This window comes from Rhipicephalus microplus, chromosome X (genome assembly GCF_043290135.1).
Source record: "Rhipicephalus microplus isolate Deutch F79 chromosome X, USDA_Rmic, whole genome shotgun sequence".
NCBI classification, from domain to species: Eukaryota; Metazoa; Arthropoda; class Arachnida; order Ixodida; family Ixodidae; genus Rhipicephalus; species Rhipicephalus microplus.
Window position 1 is genome coordinate 287,212,691 of NC_134710.1, and position 21,933 is coordinate 287,234,623.

The 21,933-nt window shown below is 41.0% G+C and overlaps 1 protein-coding gene across 8 annotated transcripts in view; it reads left to right on the forward strand.

Annotated features, from left to right (window-relative positions):
• The first annotated feature begins 2,230 nt into the window (after window positions 1–2,230).
• Window positions 2,231–21,933, forward strand: part of shi (dynamin-1 shibire) — an 82,952-nt gene continuing 63,249 nt past the window's right edge. For 6 of the 8 annotated variants that reach the window (XM_037413904.2, XM_075879282.1, XM_037413906.2 and 3 more), the window contains exons 1-4: window positions 2,231–2,532; window positions 13,324–13,397; window positions 18,339–18,488; window positions 19,856–20,059. In XM_037413904.2, coding sequence (XP_037269801.1) covers window positions 2,369–2,532; window positions 13,324–13,397; window positions 18,339–18,488; window positions 19,856–20,059 — 592 coding nt within the window. In that variant the 5' untranslated portion in view covers window positions 2,231–2,368. The remainder of the gene's footprint in view (window positions 2,533–13,323; window positions 13,398–18,338; window positions 18,489–19,855; window positions 20,060–21,933) is intronic. The other 2 variants (XM_075879284.1, XM_037413910.2) reach the window with 1 other exon arrangement.

The following is a 21,933-nucleotide window of genomic DNA, read 5'->3' on the forward strand; positions in this document are numbered from 1 at the left end:
TAGCACAAGCATTCAAGGAACATGCAGCATTGTAGGATACCGCCAAACTGGTAGGCGTTCTGTGATACCGCCCATACACCCATCAAACACGTGCCCAACTCGTACAAACAACATAACAACGCAACGCCGACTACCCGGTATATATTGCCACGTTATCTTGACTGGCCTGACGATAGTTATGCCTAGAAGATAGTTATAGCGCGAGAACAAAACGACGACACAGAGACACGTCGTCTGTGTAACTATCGTCGTGCCATACCTATAGCCCAAGCTATATATACCACACTTGACCGGTCATTGAGTGCTAGTAGAAAAATTGATATGCTTCAAAATTTTACGCTTACACGTATATAAAATACGTGAAAAATTATGGTGGCCGTGAGGTAGCCATGAAGTACATATATATTTTATTTTACACTTTACCAATGTGCAACGCTCTTTTAATTAGAGATATTTAGTTACAGCTGACAGGCAGTTGCCTCGGGCTGCAGAAAAGCTGCAGCATTTCTGCAGACAGTCTGCGGACTAGGGTGACTGGTGGGTGACTCATGGGTGATTGAAAGGTGAAGCCAAGCGAGTTATTGTTATAGAACACGTCATGAACCAGAATGTATAGATATGTCGGTATTTAATATATACATCCACAAACGCACTCACAGGGCCCATATTAGTATGCTTGTCGTGTGCAGAAAATTTGCACACTAGGTCTGTATAGGGGTGACTGGTGGGTGACTGAAAGGTGAAGCCGATTTAGTTATTGGTATGGAATTTATCTTTTACTTTACTGGTGAGCACGAGGCCGCCTATACGACTCCCGAGCAAGATGGGGGCGGAGTAAAAAAGAAAGAAAGAAAACCTTCGTGATTTGTGCGCCCGTTTAGGAACCACAGGCGGGCCTGGTTATAATTCAGTTGAGCCCGTACGGTGCAATTAAGACTTTGTGGCAATTAAATACAATGAAACATCTTCATGTCGAACTGGGAGACAAGATAAAAATTACGACACCCAAACTGTATATATCTGGCCCATTGTGACGATGAACGTATCTCAAAAATTATCCTTCACTCAAGACTCCTTCTGCATGTGTTCTCAGAAAAATTATAATTTATTTGATGTATGTTTTTTATTTGTTCGTTTGCAGGTCGTGCTTCATTTGTAGTAAGCATAACTATATGCCTTCTTAATGGAACTGTACAGAGATAAAAAAAAGATATTTAAAGCCTTAAGACAAAAATGGCTATTGTCAGAGTAGGGCAACAGTGGTACGTCAGAAAAGACATGAAGTAACGGTTGCCTTGGTGGAAAATGGTCAACACGTGAACAATGCCATGAGTCATTTAGTCATGCACCGCTCAGCAGGCGTCCTCTAGATGGCGCGCTTGAGCGCGGTGCTCCTCGACATTGGAATAGCCACGGGAGGGTGTTCCTGCAAATCCATAATTTTTCTTTAGTTTTGTAGATGCGCGTATCTGCACACACATACAAACACACGCACCGACATACATAGATAATGCCTCCACCTCCTAAAAAAAGAAAAAAAAAAACTGGGTGCGCCACGTACTGCTCCTTGAGAACATTGAGTACAGTGCTCTAGTACAACGTAAAGTCAGCAGCGAAGGAAATCCACAAGTTGTATGATCTTTTACACGCACAACTGCCTATGCTAGTATGCTAGCCGGTAGAGTAGCCAGAAATTTTATTCGAGAGAGGAGTAGAAACCAAGAACGTTCATACGTGAGTTTGTATCTGTGCGCGTAAATATACACATATAAAATATAAAAAATTTGGGGGTAAGGCAGTTTGCCCCCCCCCCCCCCAATTTCAACAGCAATGACATCACATTAATATTTTGCACTTTAGCAAAGCGAGCGGCTAATGAAAGAAACAAAAGAAGATGGAACTGGGTCGAACCGGTGGGTCGGTCACCGAAGGAGAAAAAAAAATGAAAGCGCGGAAGCAAAATAGAAAATTTCTCTTCCAGTATGAGGAAGCGGAGAGATCAACCGCTAACTGCGCACAACAGTTATCTGTCCTTGCCTTGCGTCGGCTCTATTCTGTCGGCGGCGTTTCTGAAACCCGAGATACGCACTCACAGTCGCCGAGAAGGTTGATACTAAAACGTTTCCCGGGAGGCGGTGATGTACCACGTGCTTTTCTCTGTGCGATCATTGCGTTACTTGTATTGATCCTCTCTCCCAGTGACGTGTTCTGCGCCTGAACCGCGCATGCGCGGATCTGCTGCAGCCATTTTGATTTCGGCTTCAGCTGCCGTCGCGGCGGAGCGAAGTGAGGGTATTTGTGATGCCTGTGCGGTGCGAGTTTTGCTGAGGGCTCGAGCTATCTTTTCAACTGGAGGCCGTCTTCGAAAATGAACGGGAACGACGGCATGGAAGGCCTCATTCCTATCGTAAACCGGCTTCAAGACGCTTACGCTCAGCTAGGTGCGAGCCTCACGCTAGACTTGCCTCAGATCGCCGTTGTCGGCGGACAGAGCGCAGGAAAAAGCAGTGTACTGGAGAATTTCGTTGGCAGGTACGTTTATATTTAATTATTTAACTATCTCTATCCTCTGTTCATCTTCTCCTTGATGCTTGCTGCGAAATTATCTCTCTCTAACTGGTCGGCCCTGCGAGACGGCGCTCAAGCGACCGCCTCGGCGCAGGGCGGCCGCGAAGCGACTGGTGGAAGGGAGTTGGTTTGTCATTGCGTCGGGTGCTCGTTTTGAAAAGAGAATGTGTGCGATAATCACGTCATGGCGATCGGACGCAATCCGCCTCCGCTGCAGTCATACCCGTGAAGCGAACCGCCACTGGCATGATGTTGACAGCGGAGGCGGTGGTCGCGCCGATGCTCCGCCGTGAGAAATACATAGGCCTACTACTGCATCGTGAACAGTAATCGATTTCAGTTACCGTCGGAACGCCAGTGTTTGTATATTTTATGTATTACCTGATATTGTGCCGCGCATTTGAGGCAACTACTCGGCATCATTTGAAGGAAGTGTCTTAAACCTGTAGTTGAATTCCGGTTTCGGTAGAGGTGGCTCTGAGTAGTCGATTATAAGTGTTTTCCTGGAAACACCCCCAAGGCTGCGTAAGCTGCCCGTGTGGGAACAAAGAAATGCTTTCATTTTTTTTTTTTACGAGTATCGCTGTTTCGATGCCACTGCACGGACTTTGAGGGACTTTGAGGTGTCGCCTCGACATTTCTCTTGCACTCTTTAGTGCAGTAGCGTCCCGCTGTTAGGCGGCCGGCGGGAAATGCTTGTCAGGTTCGGAGGCAGCCTTTGTTCCGAAAGTATTGTGATAACGGCGAAGGTCGCATTGTGACCAAGCCTTGAACAATATATCAGTGTCAGGGGCGTATTCTTGCAGCATGATCGAGAGCAGTGGCTATCTAGATACACGAAACTTGCATGACGACGCAAGAGTGCGAAATGTTTCATCTTGGGTGTTGCGCTAAGTTTCGCGAATTATAATTGACCTAGTGTGCACCGCCGCCTTCAATGATAATAAAAAAAACAAGAAAACATCACTTCTGATGGATCGCGTAAGCGCAGACTGGCCACTTTGCAGGCAGCCTCTTTTTGTTTTTATTTTTTATGCAGACTTGCGCACTCGTCAGTTCTATCAATGTTTGACTGAGAAATAAGACGGCGCTCCTGTATAAACAACAACAAAAAACTATAAACTAAGGCGACCTTGTATTTTAACTTCAATATTTCGCCTCTGAATGGTAACTACCGTGCACTCATTTTTCGGTTGTTTTCACATTTCGTAATAGCATGCGGCGCGTGTAGCCTAGAAATGAAAATGCTCAGCACAACCGAAGAGATGTAGAAAAATGAAGGGGACATTTAAAGAAGTGTGTTGCCGGGCTAGTTCATTCATTCTTGCTTGAAAAAAAAAAAAAACACGTTTTACTCAGTCTCTTGGCATTGCCAAAGTGAAGGACGACCAAGATGAAAGAAAACAAAACGAAATACTGACTCAGTGCTGCGAAACGGGTTGAGTTGGCAATGCATCTATCTGGTCAACTTGCCGAGCAAACCATTCCTGCAGCACCATGTCTGTGTTTTTTTTGTTTTACAATGGTAACTCATTGATCAATCAATATCATTACAAACTGGCCCAGCAAACCACCTTTCTTATTGATACTGCCTCCTTGTCCCGTGTAAAGTTAACTTCATTCTATGAAAGTAATAGTTGGAAAAAGCGTTCCAAATGTACATCAATTCGGAGCTGTTAGCACTGACTGATGCACACGTTTGAAGGCTGGAGGTGCACTTTGTTTGTCCATTCAGCATTGTAACTGCCTAATGTGTAATGAGATTATTTAATTTCTGTATCTTGTTTCGGGAAGGTGGCACTTGCCTGAGTAAACATTTACAAATTAGGGATTCTAGGACAAAACCGATTTTCTTTGCTGCCTCCGAATTCAAGCTTAAGTTTACACCATGGTAGCTTTTGTTGTGACTTTCTGGTGCACTTGTCAGTATGTGCATTACAAATAAAACTTGTTCAGCTTTCTTGCATGGGTACTGAGTGTACTCTGAATTGCATATCTAAATATGTCTTTTCAAAAGACATTTAGAACGTGGTACAGAAATGAAAGTATTGAGCATTTAATTAAACATGACAATCATACTTATTTGTTTTACTACAAGATATCAAGGTAAAGTGAGAATGCAGATGTAATGCCAGCAATCTTAAGGAAATTACAAGTCTCAAGCTTGACAACAATTACTTGATTTAGGAAAGTTGGTCCACCTTTAGAGTGTTATTGAAAAAAGCAAATGACAATGGAAACTCGTGGTACAGAACTGGCACTCTACTTTCAACTGGCAATCATTTAAAGCACACAGTCATGATCTGTGCAATCTTTTGAATTGTAAATGTTTGCTTAAGTACCTGATGCACAGGGCATAAGTGATTGTTTGAAATAAATGCCTGTTGAAAGTACAGCCCCAGTCCTGTTGTATTTGATGTCTTTCATCTTTGTCTTTTGGGCTTTTCAAGTACACTCTTCTAGCTTGCTTGTTAACTGCATTTATATATACTGCATTGGAGGTTTGTGTCAATTTTTTTAATGTTAGCTCATACCACTTGTCATACATCACTTGAAAACTTCACACATGCAGTTAGAACATCTCATGGGTTGATATCAAAACGATTAAATGTTCCTCTTGGATAATGATCTGATACACTGTGTTCAGGTTATATACAACTAATTTGAAGTGATATTTTAAAGTATGAAATATCATAGAAAATGTAAATGCAGATTAACTGCCAGAAGGGCAACCCCTCATATAGCGCCGCATTACGACCACTCCCTGAACTAAGGCGAACTGACTGTTCCTATTGATAAGCACGCGTTTGCCCTGGCATTGAAAGAAATAACGGAGGCGTTGACTGAGCGCATGTTACAAAATACTTTATGCAGCCAAAATAATGTTGAGTTCGCCATGCTTCCTATTCTTGCATATATATTGCTTTGAGGCACTGTTTTAAGTTCCTAGGTTGTTGCAAGTACTAAAGACATCTGCAAGTGTTTTTCACAACTTGGTGAAAGCTTCAGGAAATAGACAAACCAATGCTCAGTTCTCTTCAGAACATGCATGCTAACACTTGAACTCGGCAGTAATAGCAATCTCCAGTGAGAGAATTTATACAAGATTAACAACTGAACTGTAGAATTAGTACTAAAATGTTTGTCAGTTACTAATGGAAGAACCTCCTCATAAAGAGAAGATAGATCATAGTTTCATACAATAATAACTAGAGGGGAATCTGGCGCTAGTGTCTATGTGGGCTCCTTCAGCAGCGCTTGTACCCCCATGGGAATTGTGGGAAGTACAGGCTTTAGATTTGCTTCGTATGGATTACGTTCTTGAGATTCGGGACGCTTCTTTTCCAAGTGTGAAACAAAGTGATATGAACTTCTGTTTAATTCAAACTTGCTTTATTTGTTTGTATGTAAACTTTATTGCAAAAAGTTTTTGTGAGGAGGTGGCAAAAATTAAACCAGGGCAAATTTAACCTTTAGGGTATGCATTGTTCTGTCATTGCACTCCAAATTTGGCATCAAGATTTCAAGAATAATTTTTTACAACATTTGAAAACAAACATGCTTGTTTTTATCTCGAAAGTACGAATTATCTATTTATTGAAATAAGAGTACAGTATTAAGTGAGAAAGAAACACTTAATGTTTCATCTTTTGCTATGCTAAGTGCGTCTGTCCAAGTGGTCTGCCCCCATGCACCTCTCGTGTTGTGAAGTAGAGTGAGCGGAGCGTGACTGTGCGTCTACTTAGCTTCGTCATCGTTTTGCAGTTGACTTAAAAAGAATTTAGGCAAAATGCACTCGTGAAAAACCATGAATTCGTCGCAATATCTTGCACTGGCATGAGACACTACATGCATGCGCAGCGGTGACTGGACGACGCTTCGTTTAAACTCGCAGCAAACTTCAGACCTAGTGGTATTCAGCCTCTTTGAACAACAAAGGCGCTGCTTCAGTGCTTGTTACCACACCACACTACCCTGGCTGCTCAAAGAACGAAACTGAAACTTTAGAAAGAAGTCTATAGACAGTTCGCTAGCTAACCCTATCCAATCTGAAGTCTGTGCTTCCCATAATTCCCATGGAGGTACAAGATTGCAGCGCCAGATTCCTCTCTAGGTAATATTGTATGAAACTCTATGAGATAGAAAAAAAAAGATGGTCTGGAGCACATACAGTAAAAACCTCGATAATGTTAAGGCACTGGGACTGACTAACTTTCAACTTAAGTAGGTTTTCGAATTAAGAAAACATATGAAAAGTGGGATTCAAAGAAATTTGAAATATTGAAAGTAATCAGAGGTGGCCGCATTTGCTGTGTCCGCTAGTTTGCTGCTCCAAGAGGAGTGTTTTCCGGCAATACCTGTTTCCAATTTTGCCTCAAACACATAGGGAAATGGCGGGCATTGCTGCTGCCAGCGGAGTAAAAAAAAAGTTATGTGGTTTGTTGAAATGCGCACCTCCGGAAAAGAAGACTGTCTTCACTGCAACATAGTGCTGGCACGTGGGCAGCATGTCACCTGCTCCTCACAGCGTCCATTCTTTATGGTAAAATAAGAACTTAACAGCCACTAGTTTGGGGGAATCAGCGATGTGTTTTGACTGGAAAGCATGATCACTGAAATTTTCGAACTGAGTTTTTAAAGTAGGCGCTGCAGGCAAGAACTCCACCAGCAGTGCAAGTGCAAGCGAGTGAACACCAATAAAAGGTTCACATACATCGTGAATTCTGTCGGACTGACCTTTATCAATTGCTTTATAATTCCAGAAAGGTGAATCATAAAGCATTAACATGGCAGTAAACATGCAGCGTGCTGCCCACATGTAATCGCTGTGTTGCAGCGAAGCATGTTTTCATTTCTGCCGGCACACTTTCCTGCTGAAAGCAAAACTACTTTTTTTTTTTCTTTCTTCGCTGGTGGCAGCAAGGCTGGGTTACTTCACTAGTCACACATTAATATCGCCTCTTTGCATTGCATTCTGCCCCAAAGGGCCATCGTTTCTATGGATTTATGGCGAAATCTGCATCGGGAGTCGTCACACACGGCACTTAAAGTTTTCGAATTAACCGGGCTGGCGCTAACCACTGCTTCAAATTATCTGCTGTAACTTGCAGGGCAAAATATGGGATGACAGAAGTCCTTCGAATTAAGCGGGATTTCAAAATAACAGAGTTCGAATTAATGAGGTTTTACTGTACTGCACACTATCCCAAATCATGACTGGCAACTTGTGGTTGTTCCTAAAGTGTGATGTTTAAATTCATGAGTCTACCAGTACTAACATGAGGGGCAGAAACATGGAGGAAAAAAAAAAAAAAAAGGTTAACTCAGCATGTGACAGTACGAAAAATATGTACGAAAAATAGGCGTGATATTGAGAGTTAAGTAGATAGCAGGTTGGATACAAACACAGGTAATTGATGTCATTGTTGCTATCAAGAAAAGCAGGTGGACATGGGGAGGTCACGTAACGTGTAGGATGTATCGCAAACAGTCAATGAAGATGAATGAATAGATGCCAAAAGATGGTAAACTTAGCTGAAGCTGGGAGATAATGTCTTTTTGAATTAACGTTTATAGACATACAACAAAATCATCCCGCACAAGGTGAAGTAAATTGGGTATAACAGGGAGAGGCTTCGTTTGGCAAAGGCCATATTATAATAGGCTGCTGCTGCTACTGATAAATGTATTTTACACAGTATGTGTCCTAATGAAACCAGTCTATCGCTGGATATAATAGAAACTATAATGAAGCAGTATCGGTTCGCTAAGTTGATCCCACAAGTCATGTTTGTGTTGTACTTCATTTCTATACTTGCACATAATTTCTTGGCTAACTTGATATTGGAGAATAATTTTTTTATGCCTTGTGCTCTTTCTTAAAGCATAAAACATTTGCGACCCTAATGTGTAATTTCTTTCAGTACAGAAATATTGACAAGCAGTCCTGAGATTTATGATAGAATTTCATGGACTGCGATGTGCATGAGTTTGGCTTATTGAGCCATTTGTAACTAACATTAAAAAGGTACTGTTCACATATGGTTTTCAGGACCTGGCAGGCATACAGTGTTCTGCATATGTCTTGAAACATGCTGCCGGCTCATATCACACACTCATTTTGGGTGGCATGTGTGGTCAGTCTCTGAGCTTCTAACCTCCTTCCTTCCTTTACCTAGTACCCGTGACATATAGCCAGATTAAAGTGTTTGAAAGGTTTAGGCTTTTCTTTCATGCTCTCAAGCACTTGTGCTAATATTAGTTTTACTGGTGAAAGGCAGTATGGTGGCCATGAAAAGTTTTCTATTGATGTAGGTGATGTGGGGCAAAGCAATAAAACTCCTAAATGGAATGGGATAAGTGTGCTTGTGTGTGTGGTGAAGGCTATAAAAGAATAAAAAGGGTTAATAAGATCATAATCACGTCATTAGAAATTGTTTGTTAGTAAAATATAGTATAGCTTTCCATTTGCAATAACATGTTTTAGACCTTTGGTGGTTGTGTGAATTATCTGCTACTGAGCACTGCCACCAGGAGACTTAGCATGCTTGCTGGCTGCATAGGCAAATGCATGTAAAGTGAGACAGAGATAACACCATAGCCGAGTATAACTTTAGAAGGCAGTGGTATTATCTTTTTAAAGACATAAGAATTTGAGCTTGCACCAATGGGTGCACACTCCATAATGAAGTCATGAGTGAGGCATTCAATGGGCCTTCTGGGTGGGCATCTGGCCTTCTCCTGCCTTCTTAAATTGTACCCAAGTTTAGACCATGCTAATTGTGCTGCCCTGACAGTTGTACTGGGATAGAGATACAGAGCGATGAATGAGTCGGAGACCTATTTGGTAGTGTGAAAACGATGACCGTATTGGTGGCTGGCAGCTGTGGTGGTGCTCAGTTGCTTGTATTCGAGGGTAGTTGCAGTGAATGTTTTACTGCCTGACATGGCTATTAGATATTGGAAAATTTTGTAATGCAGCCTAATTATCAGGTAAGGTGCCGTCCTGTTTCGTGCAGTTTTCTGTCATAGAGCTGTGCTTAATTTGTCCAGTAACTCAAAGGATTTTGGATGTAGTGTGAAGGGCCCTCTCGAAAAAAACAGACATATTAGTCATGTGTCATCCTCCATTGTCTTTTGGCCATTTAATTTCTAGCCATGGCAGCTACATTTTGATGGGGGTTTGATGCAAAAACACCTCAACATGTATTTCACTGCATTGTAAAGAGGATATGCGACATTTGTACATAATAAGAAAACACTGCAGGTCTTTGATCAAGGCTTCTGTGAATATGCGAGCCAAATACTATTCCTCTGCATGCAGCAGAGAATCAACATTTCATGTCACAGTCTTTGCAAACTTACACAGTATTGGCTGATTTCATGAATGGTGTGCAAGTGTACAGTATTGGAGGCCGCATGTTGTGTAGGTGCAGTGGTCGTTCATTGAGTGTCGCAGTGTTAGGGTGGTGTCACGCTGATAACTTTACTTATGCTTGACAGATTTGAAAACTCTTTGTGGTAAAAGATTCTCTAAGCAGCAGAGTCTACTAGAAATAAGATCTCTAGCTTCAAGATAGAAATCGGGACAAATGCTGAAATAAAAAAGAGCCCATAAAAAGTGTCATTGTTAGAGGTTGCCACATTTCAGGTTAGCTTTTAAATCTTGGTTAGCGAAGAAATCAGTAGCAGTAATGATGCAGCATCAGTTCGTGTGGTAGGACAAATGTAAGTGCCCTTGGCACATAGTCCCTGGCACACTTCACATTGTTTGTGTTCGCCGTCAACTTGGTTAGGTCTATGAACATGCTACAAAGGAGAGCAACATTTTGGCAAAAATAGGTGTAACAGCACATAAAGCTCACTACAGTTTCCATCGTTTTAGTTGCTTGATTTTCAGTGTGCATCCACATTTGCAGCGTTCTCAGGTGGCAAGCTTGTCACTTGTAGTCCGGCGATGTGAGTGTGTTTATGTGCTTGAGGGGTTTGAACGAGCTTTAATGAAAAAATCGTGACAGTGATATCTCCACTAGATGTGCATGCCACTACCAAGTTTTAAAAAAGCCAGGTTGACAACTCTACTTTGCACACATTTGTGCACATTTTTAAGTGGGCACTGAAGGAAAACACTGAATTGATGTAGGATAATGAAATTTACTGGGAACTGTAATGCCGTGAATCTCACCATCATAGCTTTAATAGAGTAGAAAATCGAGGTCAGTCTCTCGTTTGAATTTTGGGCCGAAATGTCCTTGTAATGTCACGGATTTCAAAGTGTATTTTTGTATTTTGGCAACATTGGCAAAAAGAAGTTATCTGAAACTTGGCGTGATAAGTCTCGGGCCTACTCCGAGGACAATGTATTTCAATTTTACTGTTTAGGAATGATGTAGGGCTTAGCTGGCACCATCAAAATTTATGATGTCAAGGTAATTAGTGGGGGAACTTTACGCCGTACCCGCATTTTTTTGTAGCACATTTTCTTGCTTACCAAGCGTCTTGTGGTAAGCTTGGTTATGTTAGTAATGTGAAGGAATGATGTCAGAAAAATGTTTTCTCTTTAGTGTTTCTCTAGGCTATCTTGCCTATAACTTAAGAAGTGTTACACATTATCACAGTATCCTCTTCAGGTCACAATATCCTTTAGAAGATATTCTATAATGATATCCTCAGAAATGAATTTGAACGTTACTTTCATACCACAGGGTATGTCTTGTGGTAAGCTTGGTTATGTTAGTAATGTAAAGGAATGATACCAGAAAAATGTTTTCTCTTTAGTGTTTCTTCAGGCTATCTTGCCTATAACTTAAGAAGTGTTAAACTCTTCAAGAACGAGAGCTGTTCACTTTAGGCCTAGAAATAAACCACTACCTTTGCATGCCCCGTTAATGCTTGGCACCTCGGAACTTCAGATAGTACCAAGTGTTAAATGTCTAGGTGTAATGAACATATGTTATATGTCATGGAATCAACATATGTCATGGAATTCCCACATTGAAAAGCTGTCTTCAAGTTTATCCAGAATAACTGGAATCTTGTCTAGGGTGCGTTTCCTGCTTCCTAAAAAAGTTAAAACTTCTCATCTATAAATTGTTGTTCTTATCACACATAAATTATTGTCATCTGGTTTGGGGCACAACAACATTAACGGACATTCACAAATTACATGTCATACAGAAAAGGGCAGTTCGCGCCATTGCAGATGTTCTGTATGTAAGTCACACGTCACCGCTTTTTGAAGAAATGAACTTATTAACCCTATCAGATTACTATCAAACAAGTCTTATGAAACGCTATTACGCAGGACTGAAAAGTGATAACTTTTTGGACACACTTGCTCGCATAAACCGGCGGACCCTTTTTTATAACACTCGTCATATTCACACGTGGTTTCTTCCACGCACGAAGTACGGCAAGGAGATGCTGCGCTTTCTATTGCCGTTCCATCTGAATCAACTAACACTGTGAAAATATTGCTGGAGACGCGTTTTTGTCCTACCTGTGTTGATGCCATTGTATTTTTTTTCATTTTTACCCTCTCATTGATCTTTTATGTGATAATCAAAATTGAAGTTGGTACATTGTTTTAAAGGTTTATTTTTCGATCTCTTTCACTTGCATTATCTGTCTATATATGTTCATATGTAAATGTTTATGCATTCCTTTACAGTTCTAATTGAGCGACATAGTGTTGTCTGATTTATTTTATACCATAATGTACACTCGCCTATCCCTGCCACTTTGTACGGGTTGTGGTCCTAGTGAAGCTCGTGAAAAGGCTTTTTGACCCCGGCCCTCAGCATCCCAAATGATGGTATTTTGGAATAAATAAAGTTCAAAGTTCAAACATTATTACAGTATCCTCTTCAGGTCGTAATATCCTTCAGAAGATATTCTATCACGATATCCTCAGAAATGAATTTGAACATTATTTTCATACTACAGGGTATGGGCTTCAGCCATGATGATACATTACAAAGCTCTACGGAAAGCTTATATAAGGTGCTTAAAATGTGCAGGCATGTGCAGCCATGTGTATTTTCTGACATCAACTATAGTCTCTTCCTGTTTATCCAAATGGATCCCAAAATCTCTTTATTGGGGCCCTTTGGAACAGTCAACCAATCTTGGTGGATATATGGTAATCCATGTTACAGCAATCTATAAATACATAAAACCTTTGAGCTGGCATTTGTGCTGATGAACTAAAATGATTTGCAGGAATTTTTCTGCTAAGTGCAACAAGCACAGTGCTTTCCTTGGCTCAATGCTGGGGTACATTTCTTATAGCCGAATACTTCAAGAACGCGTATGTATAGTGAACTGCAGGAAAACATTTATGTAGCAGTTTTCTGCAGCCATGAGAACATTGCGGCCACAACGCAGTTAAAAAGGCCTATAACTTGCCACACAGTGTCTTGACTGTACCAATGGACATTTATGTAGCATATGACACACTGGGTGAAAGGACGACGTAAAACAAGATATGCACAAACTATAACGGTCCACCTACTAGCCCACCAGTACATTTTGAACATGAAAGCACCTAATGTATAAATGTGGAGAATGCATCTCGAAGCCATCGGTAGGTATGAAGTTATAGCAGAAAGAGTAAAAACTTGTTAGCACATTTTTGCATACTGCAGCTGAATGGGATGTGTGGCTGCCATTTTTAAGCTGTGTCTACTTGTGTTGTTTCATGTCAGCCGTTATGTAGAATAGTGATGAGGCTAAAATCGTGTGCACTATTTCTAGGGACTTTCTACCAAGAGGGTCTGGAATTGTCACTCGTCGTCCACTGGTGCTACAGCTGATAAACTGCAATACAGGTAATGGCCATATTAATATTATAAAATGTTTTTGCATGTGATGCTGTTCTTGTAAGTTCTTAAGTTGGGAGTGCTGTTTACTAGATACTGACTTATTCTTTCATTTTCAACCACCACGGTATTCTAGTGGTTATGGCGCTCAACTGCTGACCCGCAGGTCGTGGTATTGAATCCTGGCTTTGGCAGCTGTATCTTCGGGGAAGGCGAAAATGCTCGATGCAGTGTTTAGGAGAGTCAAAAGGATTAGGGAACTTTTGACAATTATGTTAGTTTTTTTAACTTGAAGACGAGTTTTTATGAATCATAATACAGGTCTAAACAAGCTGTAATACTTCAGACACACACTATACTCTGCTTCAAAAGTTCCCTTCAGCACTGTGTAGGCTACAAGCCCCTCAGCCAATAGTAATGGCGCTTAGCCCTTGCACATGTATTCATTCACGCCGTGTCGTCTGCTCAACGTATTCACGGCAACTGCTTGCCGAATTATAGTTATTTTGGCTAGGTTATTAACTACACTACACCCAGAACTTGAAGAAGCATGAATTTGTTGCTCTGCTAGAATATCATAATGGTGGGTAACTTCAATTTGTGGCTGTTACTCTTCGACGCTGTTCGGGCCACTCGTATGTATGTTTCTCCATCGACGTGTTTGTTCGCGTCTCCCGCTGCAACGCTCCTTTTCACTCTTTTTTTGTTTCCACTTTAGTGAACTAGACTCTTCTAGTTCTCTAGAGTTTCCACTGAAGGAGGATTCCACTTTAGTGAACTAGACTATTCTAGTTCACTAGAGTTTCCACCGAAGGAGGATCTGACGCGCACGGAATGTTGTGTGAGGTTGCATGTCCGATATTTGCAGATGCAGCGTTCTTGGTCTGACGACGCAGTCCGAACCAATGTTATCTGAACACTGACTTGATGCGTTAGGCTTAGTAGGTATGGCTAAGCAAGCAGCATATCTCGCTAATATCGGCAAAATGTACCGGATGCATTAGTCCCAGAGTGAGATGAAACAAATTGATGGCTGATTTCACCATTTATTTATTGCTGTCAGGGCAGTGGGCATGCAGTAAGAGCAAGTCCGGATCGAAGCGGGCGGTCATTTCAGCATTGGTGCTGCCATGTTGATTTGTAAACACAGTTATCAGCGGTAACCGACACAAATAATCAAATGCATACGAAATAAATGAAAAGAAAAATAAACATGTCATGTATCGATGTGGCACGAAACACACTAAAGAAATGCCAATTCTAGCCAACCCTGTATAATTTAAGGCACTTGTATGTGGGACTACGTTTTGCTGCGTAAGTGTGTAGCTTTCTTACACCCCGTAGCTTTGGTAGAGTTAAACCGAAGTGTTGAAACAGAGTATAGTTCCTGTAGCTCCCGCTGGTACAGCTGTGAAAAAATAGTTTGTGATGGCTAAAACCTGGCCCATTCTACCCACCTCTGTGGGTAGAGTGGGACAGCACTTGGGAGGAGTGGGACGTATGTAGCACCATGGTCCAAGTGTCTTCAGTGATAACTATAAGAGGATAGTCCAACATCATTAATTAAACATAGTTGCACAAACTTTGCTACACTGATATTTTTTTTACACTGACAGCTTCATCCAAATGTTCGTAATTGATAAAATCACCTTATCTTTTGAAGGAAAGTAGAACTGAAAGCTCTTTGCAGGAACTGTGCACTGGCGCTAAAGTGTTACCACTGCTCTAGACGTTAGCCTTGTAATGAATACCCAATTTTTTTTACTGAAATCGACATCCACAACTGTTTCTTCATTCATGAATGTGATAGCGAATCCGCCAGCCATCCCTTCTATATTTTTTCCCCTTTTTTTCATCATTCTCACTGGATCACATCTCTACTTTGTGTACCTGAGTTGTATTGCTTTACTATGTTCAGCACTAGGTTATTTATATTTGTGCACATTTCACTCATTGTGTCGATGTATTTGATATTCGTGCCATTTTTAGCAAAACTGGTGCGTTCTTCAAAAAAGAAAGCGTTGTTGCATCAACTTTTTTCAGTGTTTGTAAACTTCTATTCTTCATTTTCTCCCTGCACATTGTTTTTTTTCTAAGTCTCTACTGTTGTTTTCTTGCATTGGTAAACTTATCAAATGGAACCCACTCCTGCTTACGACTTTGCATAGAAGTTGGCAGTGATGACTAAATAATACAAACACTGCCTTTTTTGATTTTATTATATTCATTAGGCATATTGATTTCACAAATGTGATGTCTGTCATTATCAAAATCTGACATGTCGTCAGACTCTTCAAAGGCAGCGGCAAGTGAGTCTTCAGAAGGCTTAAAGGGAGATGCTACTCGGAAAAAAATGTTTGTCTAATCTATAGCATAGGGCAATGAAATTTTGCTGTGAACATAAGCTTTTATGCTGATTTCAAATATGTAATTTTAAAGTAAGTTTTTGTATTGATATTTTATACGACAATGCGTAAAATGTAGTTTTTTCAGACAGGCCTTTCCTACCACTAAACTTAATTATAAGCCATAAATGGCTCCTTTAGGAAAATTTCATCCCGATCTTGCCATCAGAAGTACCAAAAACATTTCCAAACTAAAAAAATTGCCCGAAATTGCATCAAGAGAAAAACTCCTTTTAAATGTAAAAATGAAAGCTCATTCATGTGGCAAATATATATGCATATATGATTTTTAAAATATCTTCTATTATTAGAGCTTTGGAATCGTGGTTATTTTGAGCACGCGGCTTTAGTGAACTCCTCATGCGAAACGCAGTGGCAAACAGCCAGGTGACAATGTTCAGGGGACTCTTAACAATGAGCTCTGTTTAGCTTTTAATAGCCACCTTGTGTTCTTCAAAGGTAATTTTAAGGTACTTCAAGTTTACAAACTTTCTTTTTTTTGTCTAAAGGTAGAGAAACTGAACTTGTGAAAGGAAGTAATAGCAAAAATGTGTAATTTTTGAAAAAAAAAAAAAAAAAAACTTTCGTCTTTCGAGGAGAATGTCCCCTCAACCCTTTGTGGTTTCTCCAATATTTTTCACAGCTGAAATTATGCCTGAGGAATTTCTAAATAGCGTGCTTAAAATAGTATGAAGCAAGTTTCACCAAAACATGACCATTACTTTACGAGAAAAAAGGGGGACGTATTTGTCCCATTGACCCATGAAGTGTCTGAAAAAGTGGGACAGCACCTGTCCCATTGTCTCACGAGAGCACCAAGCTGTAATCCTTTTGCCTAATTTCTAGAATGAAAAGTACTGATGTAAGCAGTACAGAGACACACTTCAATAACTATGCAAACAAAGATTCATGATATACCTTATTTCCTGATGTGGTACACAATCAGCGCCTCTGCCTGTTGTGTTCAGCCCAGTGACTTTGAGATCTTCGCATGCATCAACCATTTTAGCTTCTTTCTTTCTCTGTTAGGTGTAGATTAGGACGAATACCTCAGTTATGCCTGAATTTCTTTCCATATATAAAGTTGTGGTCATGAGTTATGACAAGCTACCTTGTCGTGATGTCACTGAATGCATTTATGCTGCTACCTCAGGTTCGTGAACTCGTTTTGGCCTGAGATATTAGCTTTCCTCATACATTTTGCACATTTGTCTCCTTTTCGCTTCCTGGCTGTCTAAAGCATAATTTTTGTCATTCATTTCTTTTGGCCCTCAATTGCAGAAGCAGCATTTCAGCCGCAGCTTTTGGTCCAATTGCGACAGCTCTCTTAATGGTAAAAAAGGATAGAAAAGGACTTGTGGGCCTTCTCCTTAAGAAAGGGCTGTTTTATTACGCATTAATGTCCTTCTAACTGGGAAAAAACAGCTGCGAGTGCATGTTATCTAGTTAGGCTAAGTAAGGAATTGCTTCATCTTTTGTCAAGTGCACTTCCAACGTGATTTTGTGTCGATATACTGCTCCAATTTCGAAAGAAAATTCATAGTTGCTTGCTAAATTATTTCTCTCAAGATTCAGAAAAGAAAAAAAAAACCATAGATCTAGAACTTTAGCTATCTTGCACTCAATGTGACACAACTTGTACAAAAAAGTTCACCAGCACAAAACAAAATTAAACTGAAGGTATCATCAATACCATGCATTGCAAATGTTTTAAATATATTTTTCTGGTTTCTGAATGATTCCATATATACTGTAATGGAAAAGCATTGAACTGATGACAACACGAAGTTGTGGAGAAAGCTTTTACTGAAGAAAAAGTGGGACACATTTTTCCTATTATCTCTCAAAGGGTTAAACAGCAACTTTCAGTAAATCTCATTTCTTCTTTTTTTTTTTTTTTTTGGTTAGGCTGTGGTGGTAGTCTTGACTGTGCTGTGCTCCTTTTTGAAGACTCGGGCCAACTTCTGTGAATACTTGTTCAATCGTATGCTTCACCAATGTACGTATAGGGACTTCTTTCAAGCCGGTGTGGCAGTTAGACAACTCCAACTGAACTGCTCCGTTCCTGCCTAACTACATTCCCCAAAGTAAACAACGTTTAGCAGCTGAAGTTCAGTCCTAATGCCTAAACTTTTTCCTAGAAAAAGTAAAGGGCTGATGCATGTTTTCGGAAAAGAAGTGGCATTAGTCTCTACAAATGGTTGACATGTGATAACGTTACAATTGTTATAGCATAAACTTACTTTTGACACATGAAAAAGGCGATTTCCAGTTACAGAAAGCTCCACTCACTGAATCGGCCACCATTGAATCTATGCAATTGGTCTGTTAAAAGCATTTCATGAGTTTTTGGCTAATGTCTTTGAAGGAACTGCAGGACAGATAGACACACTGCCCCAAACCTCCAGACTCTCCCCTACTTAGATTTAGGGGCTCTTAAAGAACCCCAGGTGGTTGAAATTTCCGGAGCCCTCCTCCTCTATAGTGTCTTGTAATCATATTGTAGTTTTGGGATGTAAAACCCCAACAATTATGTTGGTTTCAGAGTATGGAGAGTTCCTGCACTGCCGTGGCAAGAAATTCACAGATTTTGATGCAATTCGCAAAGAAATCGAAGATGAAACAGATCGGGTGACAGGCAACAACAAGGGCATTTCAAGCGTGCCCATCAATCTCAGGGTCTACTCACCGCATGGTAAGAAAGCAGCTAGACTTTGTGTGCAGCGTTCAGAACAGAGGGTGTATTGGTAATGTTAACTTACTGAAATTTGTTATGCTATCATGCCAGTTAACAAATTGCCCATTGCCCAAATGTGTGACTGCATGAGTGACTCTTCTGTGGAAGCTTTCAATCAAGTTGTACATGTCAGATGTTTTTGAAATATAATGTGTTTTGATGTGATGAATGACGTTAAAGGTGAGTAACAATTTAGGCTGTACTGATGGATAACTAATACTTAATATTGTCTGATATATCAATATTTTAATTAACATTGATTGCTGTCTTTGGTGGAGGACAGGAAATCACACTTAAGGGAGATCAAGCTTAGCAGGCACAAGCTCAGTGACCTACCGTGTCCACATTAAATTTTAGTTGCTAGTACTTCTAATAACAATATCACTGCTACATTGTAAGATGAATAGAATGTTAGCGATGCAGTTCTATTAACTTTTCTGAGAAAATATTTTTCGACATTAGCCAAGGATTCGTACTAACTTTTATTCCGTTGACAATTGTTTCAGTGTAACAGCTATTGAACAAAATCTGTGCTTTTGGGTACTTCGAGTAGCAAATTCAATAGCGGTAGGTGGTAGTGTGTCATTGTTGCCATGCTTAAGTCACCATCTCTTCATGACAATATCCATGGCTAAAAAGTTTTGTTGACCACCAACTTCCCTTTTACTAGTTTCATTAATGTGGTTTTATTTGCCGGCTTTGGTTGATTGTGAAGCTCATTCTGACTGCAAGTAAGAGAAAAGTGTGCATTCATGTGATGTCATTAGCTCACTTTCTGGCTGTGCTTTCATGTTTTAGATAAGAAAAAATAGTACTGCCTCCCTGGCAGAAAAAGGTGATAATGGTATATGCAAGGCCATTCTCCCCATATCGGGGCGGGTATTTTGGAACGCGCTACATATGTATGCAGACCCATCGAATCAGATTTTCCCCTAGTTTTTTTTTACACAAAAGCAGTAGTCTGAGGTTTATGGAGTAGTATTTTTATAATGTATGTTAATGTAACATTTACCTTTAGTGTCGCTGACCTTCAGAAACCTCCAGGATTTTGCTTGCATTTTTAAAAGTCCTATATTAGATTACCGTACCGAGAAATCATGTGCATATTAATGTTTGACTTCCAGTATGACACTGCTGTAACACCATTTTCTGTAAACCCTGTCATTATGACATTAGATTCTTTGTGACATGGTTTCTGGCTTTAGATAAATTTCATTGCTTGTCACCTTGCTAATCATCCAATGTCCCACTAACCATGAATATCCTGCACTTTTTCCTGCATCTCCCATCTCCTTGCTCTCGTGCCCTGTGTTGGCCTCCCTCAGTGCTGAACCTGACCCTGGTTGACCTTCCGGGGTTGACTAAGGTCCCCGTCGGTGATCAGCCTGCGGACATTGAGCAACAGATCCGGGATATGATTCTCCAGTTCATTCGCAAGGAGAACTGCCTTATATTGGCAGTCACATCAGCCAATCAAGATCTGGCTACTTCAGATGCCCTGAAGCTTGCCAAGGAAGTTGACCCAGAAGGTATATAGCCATCAAAATTTTTAACTCTCCCTTCTTCTCTTTTCTCTCTTGGCCTTGGGCAGTGCTGAACCTGACCTTGATTGACCTTCCGGGGCTGACTAAGGTTCCAGTTGGGAATCAGCCCCCAGACATCGAGATGCGAGTGCGGGATTTGGTTCTGAGCTATGCCTCTCGGGAGAACACAATCATATTGGCTGTGACGCCAGCAAATCAGGACTTGGCCACCTCAGATGCGATAAAACTGGCCTTGGAGGTAGACCCGTCAGGTTAGCTCAACCATGCCAGTCTTGGCATGGTGTGTGTGCACAAGTTGAAGTGGTTTGGTTTGTGCTAATACTAACCTCAGTTGCTCAAGTAGTTGTTAAACAGCAACATAGGTGGCCTGTTGTTGGTTTCAAATATAAAATGACCCATTTACTTAACCCATCACTATAGCCAGAATGTTGTGGTGTAGTTTAGCATTCAATATACTTGGCAGGGACTGAAATGAATGCACACACATTTGTGTCTGGTGACCCATGTGATGTCTTAGCCACAATTGAATGGGAGTTGCAGGAGTGAGACAGCTGCGCATATTGCGCATATTTGATGAATTTCCGTTTTCTTGCGCCAAGCTGCTCCAAAAGCATAATCGCGAAAATTGCATCGAACTGCTCCAAAACAGCCTCGAACGCTAGAGTTTTGATGCCAACCTCAGATTCAGTGGGAAAAGAGGCCGAGTTGACTAAGATGCGCCCAATCGCGTTTTTTTTACTTCGCACTTTTCTAGTGATGAAGGGCTCCCATGGTGAAGCCATAATCTCCTCTAAACTGTTGTAAATATACGTGACCCCGCAAAAATGTGCTGCCGTGCATCGAGTGTGGTGCTACTACTAGCTGGGCTGTGTGTTCTGGTGCCACTGTCGTTTTGTGAAAACCATAAAGTTGAGAGGCGAGTGTAGCGGGGTTGACTCTCAGGTGCTTTGTTGTGCGTAGCACGTTCCTCCGGTCTCTGTGGTTTTCGTGTCGATGCTGCTGCGTAAGGTCACCTACGCATGTGTGTTTGCCGTGAGCAAGTAACTGTAAATGTCGAGTCATTTCCCGGCATGGGACGTGTATGGATGCTTTGGTGCGCGCATGGGTTTCTCAAAATGGGTTCCATGAGCGATAGAATGCGTGCAGCCTATACCCAGTTTACGTCCATTATCTACTAACTTATTTAGAGAATTGAGTTCTCATTGCATTTTGCAGTTTATAAAAGCCATCAAATGCGAAATCCGCGCATAGATGTCTGCAGGTAGAGGAAACACTTAGTTGTTTGTGAAGCCGTGGTGGCAGAACGCGTGTTGAAACCATTTTAAACGATATGAACGGGCACCTCGGCGCTGCATGATGTGTCAGCGAACACATTGCACAGTTTTCATGATTTGCCACTGCTCCGTTTTGTGATCTAAACTCTCAACGTGCGCTTCAAGAGGCGTCGCTGCATGCATGCCGACTCTGGGCCATGCTATTAGACTTAGCTCGATTGGTGTTTTGGTCGGTGGCAGTCTGACTTTATCTTTTTCTTATGCAATAAGACTGGCCTGTGTACATTCGGCAGCTCGTTTGCGTGGACACAAATTTCTTATCTGTGCTGCGGGAACGCTTTATGCGAGTCGCAGAGTGGCAATCGCAAGTTGATGTATTATCGGGAGTTCTATATCGACGGTTAAGAGTCTGATGACCTACTATATATATATATATATATATATATATATATATATATATAAAAAAAGAACTGGTCAACATGTGCTGTATTAATAATGCGTAGTTGCTCGGGTGGAGAGGCGTTATCATATCATTCGCTTATCACTTAGTGTCATACGCATGTGTTTTGCGAGATAGTGCGGTGA